Source organism: Nilaparvata lugens, chromosome 2, assembly GCF_014356525.2.
Source record: "Nilaparvata lugens isolate BPH chromosome 2, ASM1435652v1, whole genome shotgun sequence".
In the NCBI taxonomy this organism is placed as follows: Eukaryota; Metazoa; Arthropoda; class Insecta; order Hemiptera; family Delphacidae; genus Nilaparvata; species Nilaparvata lugens.
In genome coordinates, this window is record NC_052505.1 from 15,558,378 (window position 1) to 15,573,461 (window position 15,084).

Consider the following 15,084-nt stretch of genomic DNA (forward strand, 5'->3'; position numbering starts at 1 on the left):
GATAAATGGGATAAAAAAATCAGGTGATCGTTTTTATTATTTTCAATTGAAATCTTCTCATTTACATTTGACACTCCTCAAATACAATTCACTATTCTCAATAAATTACATTTATGATGTGTTCTCAAATACTATTGACTACTCTCATTTACATCTGACGTTATCTCAATTACAAGTGTCTAGTCTCAAATTCAATAATTGGTGGTTTCCTGAGTTGAATTTATACTTTCTCGAATACAAGCAGAAAAGGTGTAAAGATTTCAGAAGAGTAAAACAAGTCCATGATTTCAAAGCAAAAATTGGTCTGATGAGATGAATTCAAAATAGATTCTCTAAATAATAAACTGTAGAACATCAGATTGTATATTAGTATGATTGCATATCAAGGCTGACCCGACTCATGTCCGATATTTCATTGCTAAGGCTGGGACACACTTTGCCATGCATCGTTCCGATCCGACTCATGCCCGATTTTTATGTGGAGTGAAGGGGTGGTGGTAATACAAGGGTTTGTATGACGGTGAGAGACTTTCCGCATTCTAGTCCATTATCTGTTTCGCTGCCATCCGCCTGTATAATCGGAGTCGGACCGGAACGCTGTATGACAGGAGTCTCATACAAATGTATGTGTGTTCGGGTCTTAAAAACAAACATTATTCAAAAAAGCTGGTGCCTTGGTACATTTTAAGACTGCTCACATACAGAAGTAAACTGATGATAACACGACAGAAACTGAAGCTTCTCCAAATTAGTTGAAGAGACTTGAGGAATTGTCAAAAAATCCACTCTATTTTATTTTTAAATCCCAATCCAAATTAGTTGTTGCTAGTTGCGTGCATATCACTCACTTTAATATATATTATATAGATTCAACATCACCAGGTTACTCTCTGTATGTAGTACGGTATGTAAGCAGCCACAGTAAACGTTTAAAAATATTGTTTCATAGTTGTAGAAATGTCAACTATGATTGCTTAATTGTTTTAGTAGAAATATTTTTTTCAGGTACAATTAGATAATATAATTGGGACATCCACAAGAATAGAAGTAATCAGTCCATAACTTTGAGGATAGATGGTTGTCTGTCAGATTAAGTGAGAATATACCAAGAAGAAGTGAAAATTGAAATGTATTCTTTAAACTGACAATCATGCAAACATAATCATATTATTTTATTATGACTGACAAAGGAAAATGATGCTATAGTGAGGTCCACGTTATAATGACAGTATTTGATCAACTTTGGTTTTGAATGAAAAAAGACTAAGAAATTGTCAATATGAATAATTACCACAATATCAACTTCTCAACTACACAAAAACTTTGGTTTTGCTATTCTTGTCTATCATTCGACAAAGCCGGTGGTACTATCCTTTTCTAGGTCCACAACGGTGACAATTATGTTTTTGACAGTGTAGAAATTAGAAATATGATTGATTAATGCAGAGAATCGGAATCGCTATTCTTCTATCTTCATCCACTGTCATTATAACGTGGACCTCACTATACTCATGACATTATCCTTCGATGTATACGATTATATTATAAAGTATGAATGAATAAATTATTTTATTAGCTACTGCTGAGTTATGTTGCCTACTCTGAAATCGAAACACGTGCAAGACGTGCAAGATATAATGTTATCAAAAATTTAAATGTTATCTAAATTTGGGAGAGGAATAGCACAAGGATACCTTATTTTTTCTCTCCTTATCATTTTGATGATGTACTTAATGTATGAATCAATAAAGAATCAAGCAATCAATTATTCAAAGAATACGGTATACTTTTTTAATGATCAAAATGCCAATTAGAAAGGAGAATAAAATATTAAAATGAGATATCTTACAATCCAAATTCAACCTAAATTATGAATTCTGTTCCCATAAAAACTAGAAAATGAGTAAAATAACTCACAAAGGTACTAAATATGTTAATGTGAACGTTTTTAAGAATGCGGTACATTTAAGATATTCATAGAATTGAAGCTCAGACTCTTGAAATATTTTGTATTTTCTGTTAGTTTCGTATGTCTTCAGTACAGATTCTTGGATTATCTACATGAATACCAGAAAACTAGATTTGACGATTTTTTGTTGATACCCTGAATGAATGAATAATTTATGGTTTAGTACGTCAAAAATAAATGTTTTACTGATTCTTAAGGTCCAATTCCTAAGCGACGACTGTACGATTCTAGCCGCGCGACGACCGTATTCTAATTACTGTATACTATTGTAGTTTATATAGTAGTTTTTATAGGGGATGGTTTCTGACCAGAAATTTTAATAGGAGGGCTAATAATAATTAATAATATTATATAATAATCCATTTTACAGACCTGTTTTCAAAATTGTCGGCCGAGCGGCTAACGTAGAACGGGAAGATCATGTTGTGATAATATGATTTAGCATCTAAACTCACCAGCTGTAATAAACACGACACTCTGTGATAAAATTGTTTACTGGTATTAAAACGGTAGTTTTAAGCACATAGGAAGTCCGTATTGAGATGTGAATGAAAATATTGATTGTAAATAGATAAATTTCATGATTCACCAAATAAAGTCAAGTGTGACATGAGATACATTGACTTTTTGGCGGTATGAAGTTCGCCGGGTAAGCTAGTACTTCATAAAATTAGAGTAATCATTTCATTATGCCAGTTTGTAACATGTGAACAATCAGAATTCAACATTCTCATACTATCAAATGAAATCAAATTTATTGCTATAAAAAACAAAATACAATTTCGTTAAAAATTCTTAACAAGTGATTATTATGAATAAGAATACATTTTTTTCCTTAACAAAACAATAATTCGCCATGGCACCACCAGCAAAAGTAAAACTTGCTCGCTGGTGGGAGTCTTTATTTAAAGACTGTAAAGATTAGAACACTATGCTCATGTAGGCCTATATCTATAGGGATTTGTAGTCTCCTCATATCCCTGAATGAATTGTGTAGATAATCCTTGATCAATAAATACTGTGAACTGAACGTTTTTCTTTTCTTGTAGGTATGTAGGCAATCAAATTTGCCGACTATCAATACTTGTTTCCAGAACTTGTGCTGTGTGTATTACATACAATAGAGCTGCAGCGTTTCTCTTGACTTATGCATTATTCATATTGTAAGTTCATTATGGCTTGAAGTGTCGTTGTAATGAGCCTGCTATTCACTAATGGCAAACATGACATTGAATGACGTGTCGGTTTGTTAGGTGAACGTGAATAGTGTTAGATTAGTGTTGGAGTGAATAGTTAGTGTTAGATTAGTCTATTGATTGTGCAGCCACTCAAGTCTTATTCTTCTTGTGATGTGTTTTAGGCCGGCTTGGTTGTTGGTGACATGATACTAGCTGTTAACAAGGACTCGCTCCTTGGTTCCAATTACGATGCGGTGAGTATATTTTTATCATTCTTCATTCATCTATTAGAATAATATTTATAAATTAAGGTTTCGCTCCTCATAGCTTGATATAAAATCATTCAAATCACCTACATTCTGATTATGTCTGTCTTTATGATCGCAAAAATATATTTCATAAAACAATTGTTGTGATTTGAGTTTGATTGCTGTAATGTCAATTGAATAGTTTTGAAACTTGGGTACCTGGGTACAGTAATTTAATTTGGCTTTAGTTATCTATACTAAGGTACACGTTATAATGGCAGTATTTGAATAGCATTGGTGTTGCTAGCCTTGTCTATCATTCGACAAAGCAGATAGCGCTATCCTTTTCTACCTCCACAGCATTGCCAGATCGTTTTTTTAACAATACAGAAATATAATTAACGAAATATTTAATCTCAATTTAAAAAATGTATTATTAAAATCGCCTTCATTCTGATTATAAATAAATAAATGAGTCACATAACATAATTTACCATTCTTAATGCATTCATTAGAATAATAATTATCTAGTGTGATTATCCTAAATCCAACTGTTTATATCTAAAAATATCTATTTGTTAATCTAACTAAACAGACAGATAACGATTTTGGCCTTGAGACAAAAGTAGGAACTCACTAACGCTCGTTTAAAAAATTAAAGAATAACATTTGGAAGAGAGATTGATTTTTGCTTTTTTAATAGTTTTTCTCTTCTTCAACTCCTAAAAACGTATCTAGGCTTCAGAAGCTTTCTCACCCAATTATCTATATATTTTATATAAAAGCGAAATGGCACTCACTCACTGACTCACTCACTCACTCGCAAAACTAAAAATCTACCGAACCAAAAACGTTCAAATTTGGTAGGTATATTCAGTTGGCCTTTTAGAGGCGCACTAAGAAATCTTTTGGCAATATTTTAACTCTAAGGGTGGTTTTTAAGGGTTTAAAGTTCGTCTTTTAGCATGTATATTCTTCTCATCCCAATATCTTAAAATTATAATTGAAATGTCCATACCATATGTTAATATAGAACTATAATCTAGAGAGAGTACCTCTTCGAAACAGTTGTTCTGGTAACTAAATTAATAATTTTGTCAGGTTGAGTTGACTTTGTTAGGTTGGCACCAAGTTGAAGATTGAAATGCATTTATAAAATTGATTGGGCACTGCTACTTCAATCAATGATAAACAATTTTTTTTAGAATAATTTGGTGGAGGATCGACAGGCACAGCCTAAAAACTGTTTGATTTTAATATAATCACGCTGTACAATGAATCACTCGAAAATTATTTGAATCATTTGAATTGGAATGAACATCAAATGAAATTTGTAGAGCACTGAAAATTCAATAAAAGAAAATTGCCCGCTTGTTCTCCATGACACTTGAAGTGTTCCTTCTATTAGCTCTCTGGGAACGAATCTGATTGGTTGATTGAACTTGGTACAGGAGGGAGAATAAATTGCTCAATTTGCCACTCTGGCAATTTGATGTAATCATTTTTAAGATTCTATGTCCTATCTTCTATGCTTCACTGGTCTCTTTTATTCTCCGCTAGCATTTTAAGTTGAATTTATTCATTATTCTATTGTATTTCCATACTTTTTCACTGTTAAAATTAAACTTGAATTTTAAAAAACACTTTTGAAGTGAAAATACACTTACTTTTGTAGTGACGATCGTTTCGACCTGTTGTTGGTCATCATCAGACGAGTCTGATGAAACGATCAGACTAGTCAGACATACAACAGGTCGAAACGATCGTCACTACAAAAGTAAGTGTATTTTCACTTCAAAAGTGTTTTTTTAAATTCAAGTTTTATTTCATTATATTTTTTATAGTCATTTCTAAGATTCTATGTCCTATATAATATTATATTCTACTGGTCTCTTTTATTCTCCGCTAGCATTTATAGTTTAAGTGTACGGTAACGGTGTAACTGAGTAAATCTATCACTGAAGCAAATCAAACCAGTAGGTCTATTATTAATTTGTGATAGAATTGAATTGAATTTGGAATAGAATAGAACCATAGAGAAACGATAGCATAAGTAGATATCCCATGGTTTAGGGCGTTTATGTCGCAACTTTTACTGTTATCCCAAGCCGATAGTTCACGTAGTTCTTTCCTATGCGGCTGTGTGACGCTGGTAGTCTCTCAAATTGTGCCGTTCTCACACTCTCACCCCAACAAAACAGTAAAAATTAATAATAATCGACAGTAATTAGCTTGAGATAACAGTAAAAGTTGCGACATAAATTTCCTATACCATGGGATATTTATTCACGCTATTGTTTCTCTATGATAGAACCAATCTAGTGGAGGAGGAGAATGTTTAGTAATTTTTAGAAAACTTGAATTTTTTAGTTTATTTCTAAAATAATAATAATAATCCTTTTCTCATATAATAGGAGAGAATAGGGGTTTTGTGGAGGTCCACGTTATAATGGCAGCATTTGTTTAACATTGGTTCTGCTATCCCCTTGTCTTTCATTCGAGAAAGAAGATAGGGCTATCCTTCTCTAGCTCCGCAGCGTTCCCAGATAGTTTTTCAACAAAGTAGAAATATAACTAATAAACAAACTATTCAAATAAAATTATGAAAATATATATTATTTAATAATTTAAAAATATTTTTTCTTGCAGAATATAATATGATTGATTATTTTAAAAGAGAATGAACCAGATATACCAGTATCAGATATTCTCTATAGAAGACAGTGGCAAGGCAGAGCATCGGCACTGCTGTCTCCTATCTTCCTCCACTGCCATTATAACCCAGTTGCACAAAAGTATGTTAAATTTCAACCGTGATTAAATTCCATGAGAACCAATCAGAGAAGCCTTCGTTTAAAAAAAAAGCCTTTCTCTGATTGTTTCTCGTGGCATTTAATCATGATTAAAATTTAACAGGCTTTTGTGCAGCCGGGCCTTAATCTGCTATTCAAAATTTATTTTCAAGTTTTTGACCGAACGTAGTGAGGTCTATGTTTCAACTCGATTTGCTTTTGTCTGTCTGTATGTGACGCGATTACGGCCAAACGCGTTTATAGAATTCGGTGAGATTTGGCAGGAATATTCCTTTTTCAACTCCGCGTCAAGGTATGCAAAGGTTTTTTGAAATTTTCCATTTTAAGGATAATATGAAAAGGAAAGGAATTCCTCCATACTCTGATATCACTGTATATATCATCTTCTTTGACGATAGGATAAATCACACTATAGAATTATTCATAATCAATCAGCTGACAAGTGATTACACAGATGTGCAACACTGAGTTTATTTATTAACATAAGTGAGTTTTTGATCTTGGAGAGAACAAAAATAACAGTTTTTAAGAGTAAATTATGATTCAACTGTGAATAATAATTGTGATTCAACTGAATCAACTAGAACAGGTGACATCAGACACTACTTGTGGATAGAAAACTGCGTGAGGTCTACTGTTCACAGAACTAATAGTAGTGAAGTTCCTTCTTCTGCTCTACCTTGCACTTTTTAGATGCTATTTTATCTTAAATTTGTTATTTTATCTTTCAATGTTAATTTTTTATATGAACCTTGCACTTTTTATAGGCAATTTTATCTGCAATATGTTATTTTATCTTTTAATGTTAATTTTTATATAATGTGTATTATTTCAGGCGGCAGCTTTGTTGAAGAAGACTGAGGGCATGGTGTCCCTGGTTGTATGCAACCCCAACCAGGGCAAGGATGAAGATAAGAAGACCCCTGCCGACGGTCCAGCCAGGACCACGACGCCAACCCCTGCCAAGGAGGCCGAAAAACCAAGTCAGTTCTCACAGTAATCTAAGCTTATTATTGCAATCACAATTATATTGCTCAATATCGGGGCACCGAGCTTCGCTCGTTATTTTTATTTATTGATAAACAGAACACAATAACTTCTCTAAAATGATCGTGTTCATATTTCACAGCTGGCTATATGTCATCTTATGAATTTCGGGGATGCGATATTTTGATTTTTCACATACTCACTCCCTCACTCACTTTTTTACTATCCACAGCTGTTTCATCCAAGGATGAATTATCCTTTTAATGTCGTTCAGAGAGTTTTCCCAAGGATGAGACCTAGTGCATTCGAATTTTTATATAATGGACCTACTATGTTCCAAATTTCGTGAAAATCGTTAGAGCCGTTTTCGAGATCCGTTAAACATAAATAACCAGATATATAAATACAGAAATTGCTCGCTTAATATAATAGGATAGCTTGTTCCATTGGTTAATGTTTGTGCAAAAGCTAAAAAAAACTTTCTACTGGTGATATTTTTCAAAGTTTTTCTATTTGTGTATCATCAAGCTATCAAAAAAATTTTCCGATCATTACTTTTTGAGATATGAGCGTCTAAAGTTTAAAGTTTTGGGACAGAACATTTTAAATTCGGTAAGAGATGAATCCATGAGATTCAGAGGATAAATTCTTCATGGTATTGATTGAATAAAACAATTTTTTTATATCAATTTTTGAGAAAGTTTTTCAATTTATTAAAAATTACCAAAAATAACTTATGGTTTTGTTATTTAGTTGAGTTGTGTGTGCAATACTGCTCATTGGAGTACCCAGTGCTAATTTGTAAAATTAGAGGTCTGGTACGGAGGGGGGACCTGGGAGTGTGGTGGGGGTCTTGGAGCTTGGCTCCCAGCCAAATGTGCCAAAGAAGATAATTTTGAATAAAATTTAGAATTTAGAAATAGGCCGGCACATCTAGAAAATACCTGAGTCTATACCTAATTCATGCAGGTGAACGGGCTAGAGTCAAGAAAACTTCAATTATTAATCTTGCCATGCCTGATTTAATAGGTTTATACTATAGAATAACACTACAATTTGAAATAATAGAAAAATACAAACAGCTTCAATAAACATTGGCAACTAAAATCGAACAACAGAAACAACAATTTCATGTTACTTTGGTGACATTCTTCATCTGATTCGGGGGCGCATTACTATCCCCGATTAGATAGCAATACGTCACAAAACCAAACAATATCAGTCATCAAATAACAAGTTCATTTCAACATGGAATTACTCAAGAAAGAAAAGCCCGTTGAACCCAAGTTTCGTCGATAGTAACCCATATAACCCATTTCATAATAATTTTGAATCCCCACTTTTGATTGACATTCTCGAATGAACCTTTGTTTCACTACACTGCACTTTCGTTGGTCTGTACGTTGCTTTATCGTCGGGGTTACAGTACCTTGTTTTTGGCGGTGAGCTTTTACCGGTTGAATTTGGCTTGACGGCGACGTCCTGAAGCGGTGTTACATAAAGTTGCGGAACCAAAGGGGTGGTAGTACAAGAAGTTGGTTTGGGGACACACATGAACCGCTGTAAATAAATGTATTACAGCATTAATTTCTAACTCTTCCTACAATTCATCAAAAGCTAAAACAGGAGTTATCTATTGATTACAATTAATTAAATTCTCTCATTCTATTTGAATCCTCATTTCATATAGATTTTTATCTTTAAACTACTGATTCTTTGTATCAGAATTAATGGATCTTTCTTCACAAATAATTCAAAAGTTCTGTTATAATTTGAATTGTATTAAAATTTGAACATTCATTAATATTAATTTCATGGAAAAGAAAAACTTCCTTCTTCGTCTATTAAGATTTCTATCATACAAATTTACTAAATCATTCGAAAGCCTTAATGACATCAGAAAACAGAGTCTGAAAAATATAAAATTATAAAATGTCATAAACTCAATATGAACATAATCTTGAAAATTTCATTCCAATTAAAGGCTATCTTCCTGACTTTCAGCAATACTCTATGATAATATATTTCCAGAAACAATAACTCAAATGTAACGTAACTGAAAACTTTCTATACTTCTTTAGAAAAAATTTATAAGTATCTTCCATCACTAATAAAATCAAAAGGATTATTCTCAATCAATATTATTAACTTGAAAAATAACAGGCTTTGTTAATACAATACTCTTATGGAAGTTTCAATCAATTAAATTCCCTAAATTATATTTTAACCTTATTTTACGTACCTTAGCGGTTATTTGAAGAAACAATTATTCGTACATGATGAAGAAACACAATTAAACTTTTCAGGACATGGCACTACTAGAAAATTTAAACTTTAATAAAAATAAAACTAGCTCCTACATTAATTAATGATAAAAACTTATAAACCTGCCCAAAAAGGGGGAAACATAGTGACTACATCTTTACTCTCGTAGTGCTCCTAGCAAAGTGTCCTCCGGAACGTAATCTGGTCTCTCGACTGGGGAATCCCCACTACTGTATTCAGAAACAGGTCTCCTATTGGGCGAATGGAATCAATTTGACCAATCGTCGCGTGGCTTCTAGAGTCTTTGGACCAAATAGTAACTGCAAAATCGGTAGTTTGTTATAATTTCAATGCTTGCTGTTTTCCAACTTATCACACTTTATGTCGCGACAAGAAGGCTAAGTTTTAGAGATAATTCCATAATCTACATTCCTCGACGACTCGGAGCCACAATTTTTAAATATCTATCATGGGAAACTCGAAGTCATGGCCGTTCATAATAGAGAGAGAAAATAATTTATTTCGCTAACTCACTTACAATAATGGCTCTAGTCTATTGCGTATTAAATTTACTATTATAACTTGGGAAAAGGCCTGAATTAAAGAGAGTGCCCGGCACACTCCCCTCCTTACGGTGTGAAACACACAGAAAGAAATCTAATCAGGATATGTTACCATAGAGGCATTCTGTATGATTTGGAGAGTCAAATTTCTGGATTGATAGTAGGATCCAATTTGAAGCGGGCCCTCTTCAAAAGAAATCTCTTTAATCATTCCGAAATTCAGCAAAATGTATAAATAATTGAGATTCGTGGCAAGAGTCTTTAAAACTGTGGCAAGAGTCAGGACAAAACAATATGGGCGTGTCCACCTTTTAAGTAGGTACTAAAGACGGACCGAGTATAATAATCTTGAATACTTCAATCACTTTATTGAGTCCCTGGTTATTTTCTTGGCAAACTCTAACAAGGGAAAACGTTTAAAAGACATCATAGTTTTAATTGGTTCTATGTTACTCTGCTGTTGTAAAATATGGAGTACGTTTGATCATAATAGTAAAGGATGAAACTTTTTCACTCAGCTGAATGTATTGAAATCTAACTATCATTACTATAGAGTTGAGAGTGCAATATATTTTTAACAATATAAAGCAATTCAATAGGCAATACTATTCTACATAGACTACGATTCAAAGATAACAATGATTGAAATTGCATTATTAGATCAACGCGAGAGCTATATGACACAAGCTTGATTTTGCATTCCACAATCATGAGAAAAACACTTTTCATTATAATATTCTAGTAGGAAACCTCTACCACAGAACGCTAGTCAAAACAAAACAATGAGTGCTAGGTTTTAATCGACAATTATTTTATACTTCGCTTGTCACTAGAGTATTGTAATTTTCTCACTGCCTACAACTTCAACAGGATAAATTGCCTCGACATAGATCATGATTATTATTTATCTCAAACTCAAAGTACGTGACATTTTCTCTAAACACTGGAAGAATAATTCTCAAGGCATGATTTAATAATATTAAAGTTCAGCTCTAACTTAGCATTGATGAACTGCTACTGCTTGCCTTCTGATTATCAACATTATGAAATTTACCAATACATTAACACATTAATAGGCTACTAATACACTATTACTGATTCTCAAGTTCACTGACATTTTCAACCTTACTGGAGCCTCACATAATTATTTCTCAACAATAAATTTCATATCCAACTACTTTCAATTACTCTACTAGATCTCAAAATATCTCAACTTATTCACATGGAAAACTTGATTGCAATTTTACTATTCATCATTAAAAAAAATGATCATTTCATTAAAGATTTTCCTATTTTTTTTTATTTATTAATACTTTTTGACTACTTATCTCTAAAGGGTCCTACTACTGTTAATTACCTCAATTTAGTTTTCCCAACAAAATTCTATTTCCTTTTGACACGAATTTTCCTACCTATTTCTACTTTATATCCCCATTTAAATTTTTAATCAACCTTTCAACTCTCAACTACAGAATAATTTAAACTCATGCTTAACTCAAGAGATTTTCCCTTTTCATTTCAAATTCAACTAGAAGAATTTCACTGTTAATTTTATTTTAATTTAACCCGTTCATTAGTGTTCCAATATTTATTTCTACTTTCACTGATAACCATTTTAACATTACCTAGGTACTCGAAAAAGTTTCTCTGTTATTTTATTTGTATACCTTAACTAATCACTTTAAATATTCATTGTCTAAAACTTTCAATTTTCGTTTCCATACCAAATTTCTAAGCAACTTTAAACTCAATAATACCCCTTTTTTTACCAATTATCACTTGTGTTTTTGCGGCTGACTTTCCTACCAAACATTAACGAACCTTTTGACTGGGCTTCCCTAAACTGCATTACGCTGATTGTTTTCCTTACAATCACTACGAAGACTCACTAAATATTCTAGATTTCGGTTTACGTTATTCTACTGACGAGCCCCATAACTCTCGAATGAACCAGACCGTTTACTAGATACAATTAAATCTTAGCTCACACCATCTTCGGTGCCTTTCGCTAAAATTATACAATTCCACCGTACAAATTTGCAAGGTTAGTCACAGCTAAATTCCTTGATTTGTTACATGGACAACTATCGGGCAGTGCTCCGTTCTCTCTGGACATGGACCTACACTCGCGCCGATTACCTAAATTCAACAACAACACACACAGGCAGGACATCCCCGTGTCCTCCTCTAAATCTTGAGTCTCAACTAAACAAAAAAAATTCCCCACAGCCTACAGGAAACGTCATCAACACAACGGATCTTTACACTATCACTACGCATGCCTACCGCAAAAATCACACCTAAAAAAGAAATATTTCCAATAATAAAACTGATTCACCTTTTCGAGAATAAACATTACTGATAAAGGGACTTAACAACCTCATCTGAATCAACTTATTTTCATACAAATTCCCAAGGATTTGATCATTGTTTCAACTTTAATCTACAATATCTAATTATTTAGTTTAAACATCTCAAGGCCAAAACTACTCATCAACTTTTCAAAACTACATATCAACAATAACTAATAAAACAGTTTCCTATTTATTCTCTGATTACCTTCGATCTACCTAAACTTATCAAAAAAAATTTCCTATTTTCCTCAAACATTCTCCCATAATAATTTCCGCATTTTCCTAATTTACTTGGGTTGACCTTTAAAATCTCAATATTCACATTCACTACTACTATAATGATATTCAACCACCAGACGTGAGACCAGAATACGTACGTTGACATTACAATAATTTCTATCATCATTCACGGAATTACAGAATGCAAAAATTTTATTCAGCACTTAGAATCAGTTGTTTCTCACATATCCTAGTTTCTCCTACTCCTTTTTATTCTAACGTTAAACCCTTAATTTCTCAATGAATGATCAATTTCAATATGAAGTTTTAGAATACTTTCAACTTAAGCTTCAATGATACCTAACTTTATCTTCAAGCACTTCAAAAGATTATCATTTTAATGGTTTAACATAACTGAATAACTTTCCTGTTTCATCTACAATTATTTAAACTTCAGAAAAATTGGAGTAGCAACAATAAATTATTCATTCAACTCCAAACCCAAAATATTGACAGTTAACACGTTCACAGAATGAATTATTAAGTATAGACTCAGAAAAATTGATCTAGTATTATTAGAGTAAGTTATGAAAAATTTAATTTTTTAGAAAATTTGAATTCCAGAGATTTAAATATCTCTAGACAGCAGAGTGGCGCAGTTGTGTGCCAAAGAAGATAATTTTGAATAAAATTTAGAATTTAGAAATAGGCCGGCACATCTAGAAAATACCTGAGTCTATACCTAATTCATGCAGGTGAACGGGCTAGAGTCAAGAAAACTTCAATTATTAATCTTGCCATGCCTGATTTAATAGGTTTATACTATAGAATAACACTACAATTTGAAATAATAGAAAAATACAAACAGCTTCAATAAACATTGGCAACTAAAATCGAACAACAGAAACAACAATTTCATGTTACTTTGGTGACATTCTTTATCTGATTCGGGGGCGCATTACTATCCCCGATTAGATAGCAATACGTCACAAAACCAAACAATATCAGTCATCAAATAACAAGTTCATTTCAACATGGAATTACTCAAGAAAGAAAAGCCCGTTGAACCCAAGTTTCGTCGATAGTAGCCCATATAACCCATTTCATAATAATTTTGAATCCCCACTTTTGATTGACATTCTCGAATGAACCTTTGTTTCACTACACTGCACTTTCGTTGGTCTGTACGTTGCTTTATCGTCGGGGTTACAGTACCTTGTTTTTGGCGGTGAGCTTTTACCAGTTGAATTTGGCTTGACGGCGACGTCCTCTTACGTCCCTGACCTGTCGTCTGAACGGGTGTCTTGAAGCGGTGTTACATAAAGTTGCGGAACCAAAGGGGTGGTAGTACAAGAAGTTGGTTTGGGGACACACATGAACCGCTGTAAATAAATGTATTACAGCATTAATTTCTAACTCTTCCTACAATTCATCAAAAGCTAAAACAGGAGTTATCTATTGATTACAATTAATTAAATTCTCTCATTCTATTTGAATCCTCATTTCATATAGATTTTTATCTTTAAACTACTGATTCTTTGTATCAGAATTAATGGATCTTTCTTCACAAATAATTCAAAAGTTCTGTTATAATTTGAATTGTATTAAAATTTGAACATTCATTAATATTAATTTCATGGAAAAGAAAAACTTCCTTCTTCGTCTATTAAGATTTCTATCATACAAATTTACTAAATCATTCGAAAGCCTTAATGACATCAGAAAACAGAGTCTGAAAAATATAAAATTATAAAATGTCATAAACTCAATATGAACATAATCTTGAAAATTTCATTCCAATTTAAAGGCTATCTTCCTGACTTTCAGCAATACTCTACGATAATATATTTCCAGAAACAATAACTCAAATGTAACGTAACTGAAAACTTTCTATACTTCTTTAGAAAAAATTTATAAGTATCTTCCATCACTAATAAAATCAAAAGGATTATTCTCAATCAATATTATTAACTTGAAAAATAACAGGCTTTGTTAATACAATACTCTTATGGAAGTTTCAATCAATTAAATTCCCTAAATTATATTTTAACCTTATTTTACGTACCTTAGCGGTTATTTGAAGAAACAATTATTCGTACATGATGAAGAAACACAATTAAACTTTTCAGGACATGGCACTACTAGAAAATTTAAACTTTAATAAAAATAAAACTAGCTCCTACATTAATTAATGATAAAAACTTATAAACCTGCCCAAAAAGGGGGAAACATAGTGACTACATCTTTACTCTCGTAGTGCTCCTAGCAAAGTGTCCTCCGGAACGTAATCTGGTCTCTCAACTGGGGAATCCCCACTACTGTATTCAGAAACAGGTCTCCTATTGGGCGAATGGAATCAATTTGACCAATCGTCGCGTGGCTTCTAGAGTCTTTGGACCAAATAGTAACTGCAAAATCGGTAGTTTGTTATAATTTCAATGCTTGCTGTTTTCCAACTTATCGCACTTTATGTCGCGACAAGAAGGCT

General features: G+C 32.7%; 1 protein-coding gene across 12 annotated transcripts in view; it reads left to right on the forward strand.

The window, feature by feature from the left end:
- Positions 1-15,084, forward strand: part of LOC111045441 (multiple PDZ domain protein) — a 587,845-nt gene that overhangs the window by 537,653 nt on the left and 35,108 nt on the right. For all 12 annotated transcript variants that reach the window (XM_039420670.1, XM_039420673.1, XM_039420674.1 and 9 more), the window contains 2 exons: positions 3,330-3,401; positions 7,044-7,191. In XM_039420670.1, coding sequence (XP_039276604.1) covers positions 3,330-3,401; positions 7,044-7,191 — 220 coding nt within the window. The remainder of the gene's footprint in view (positions 1-3,329; positions 3,402-7,043; positions 7,192-15,084) is intronic.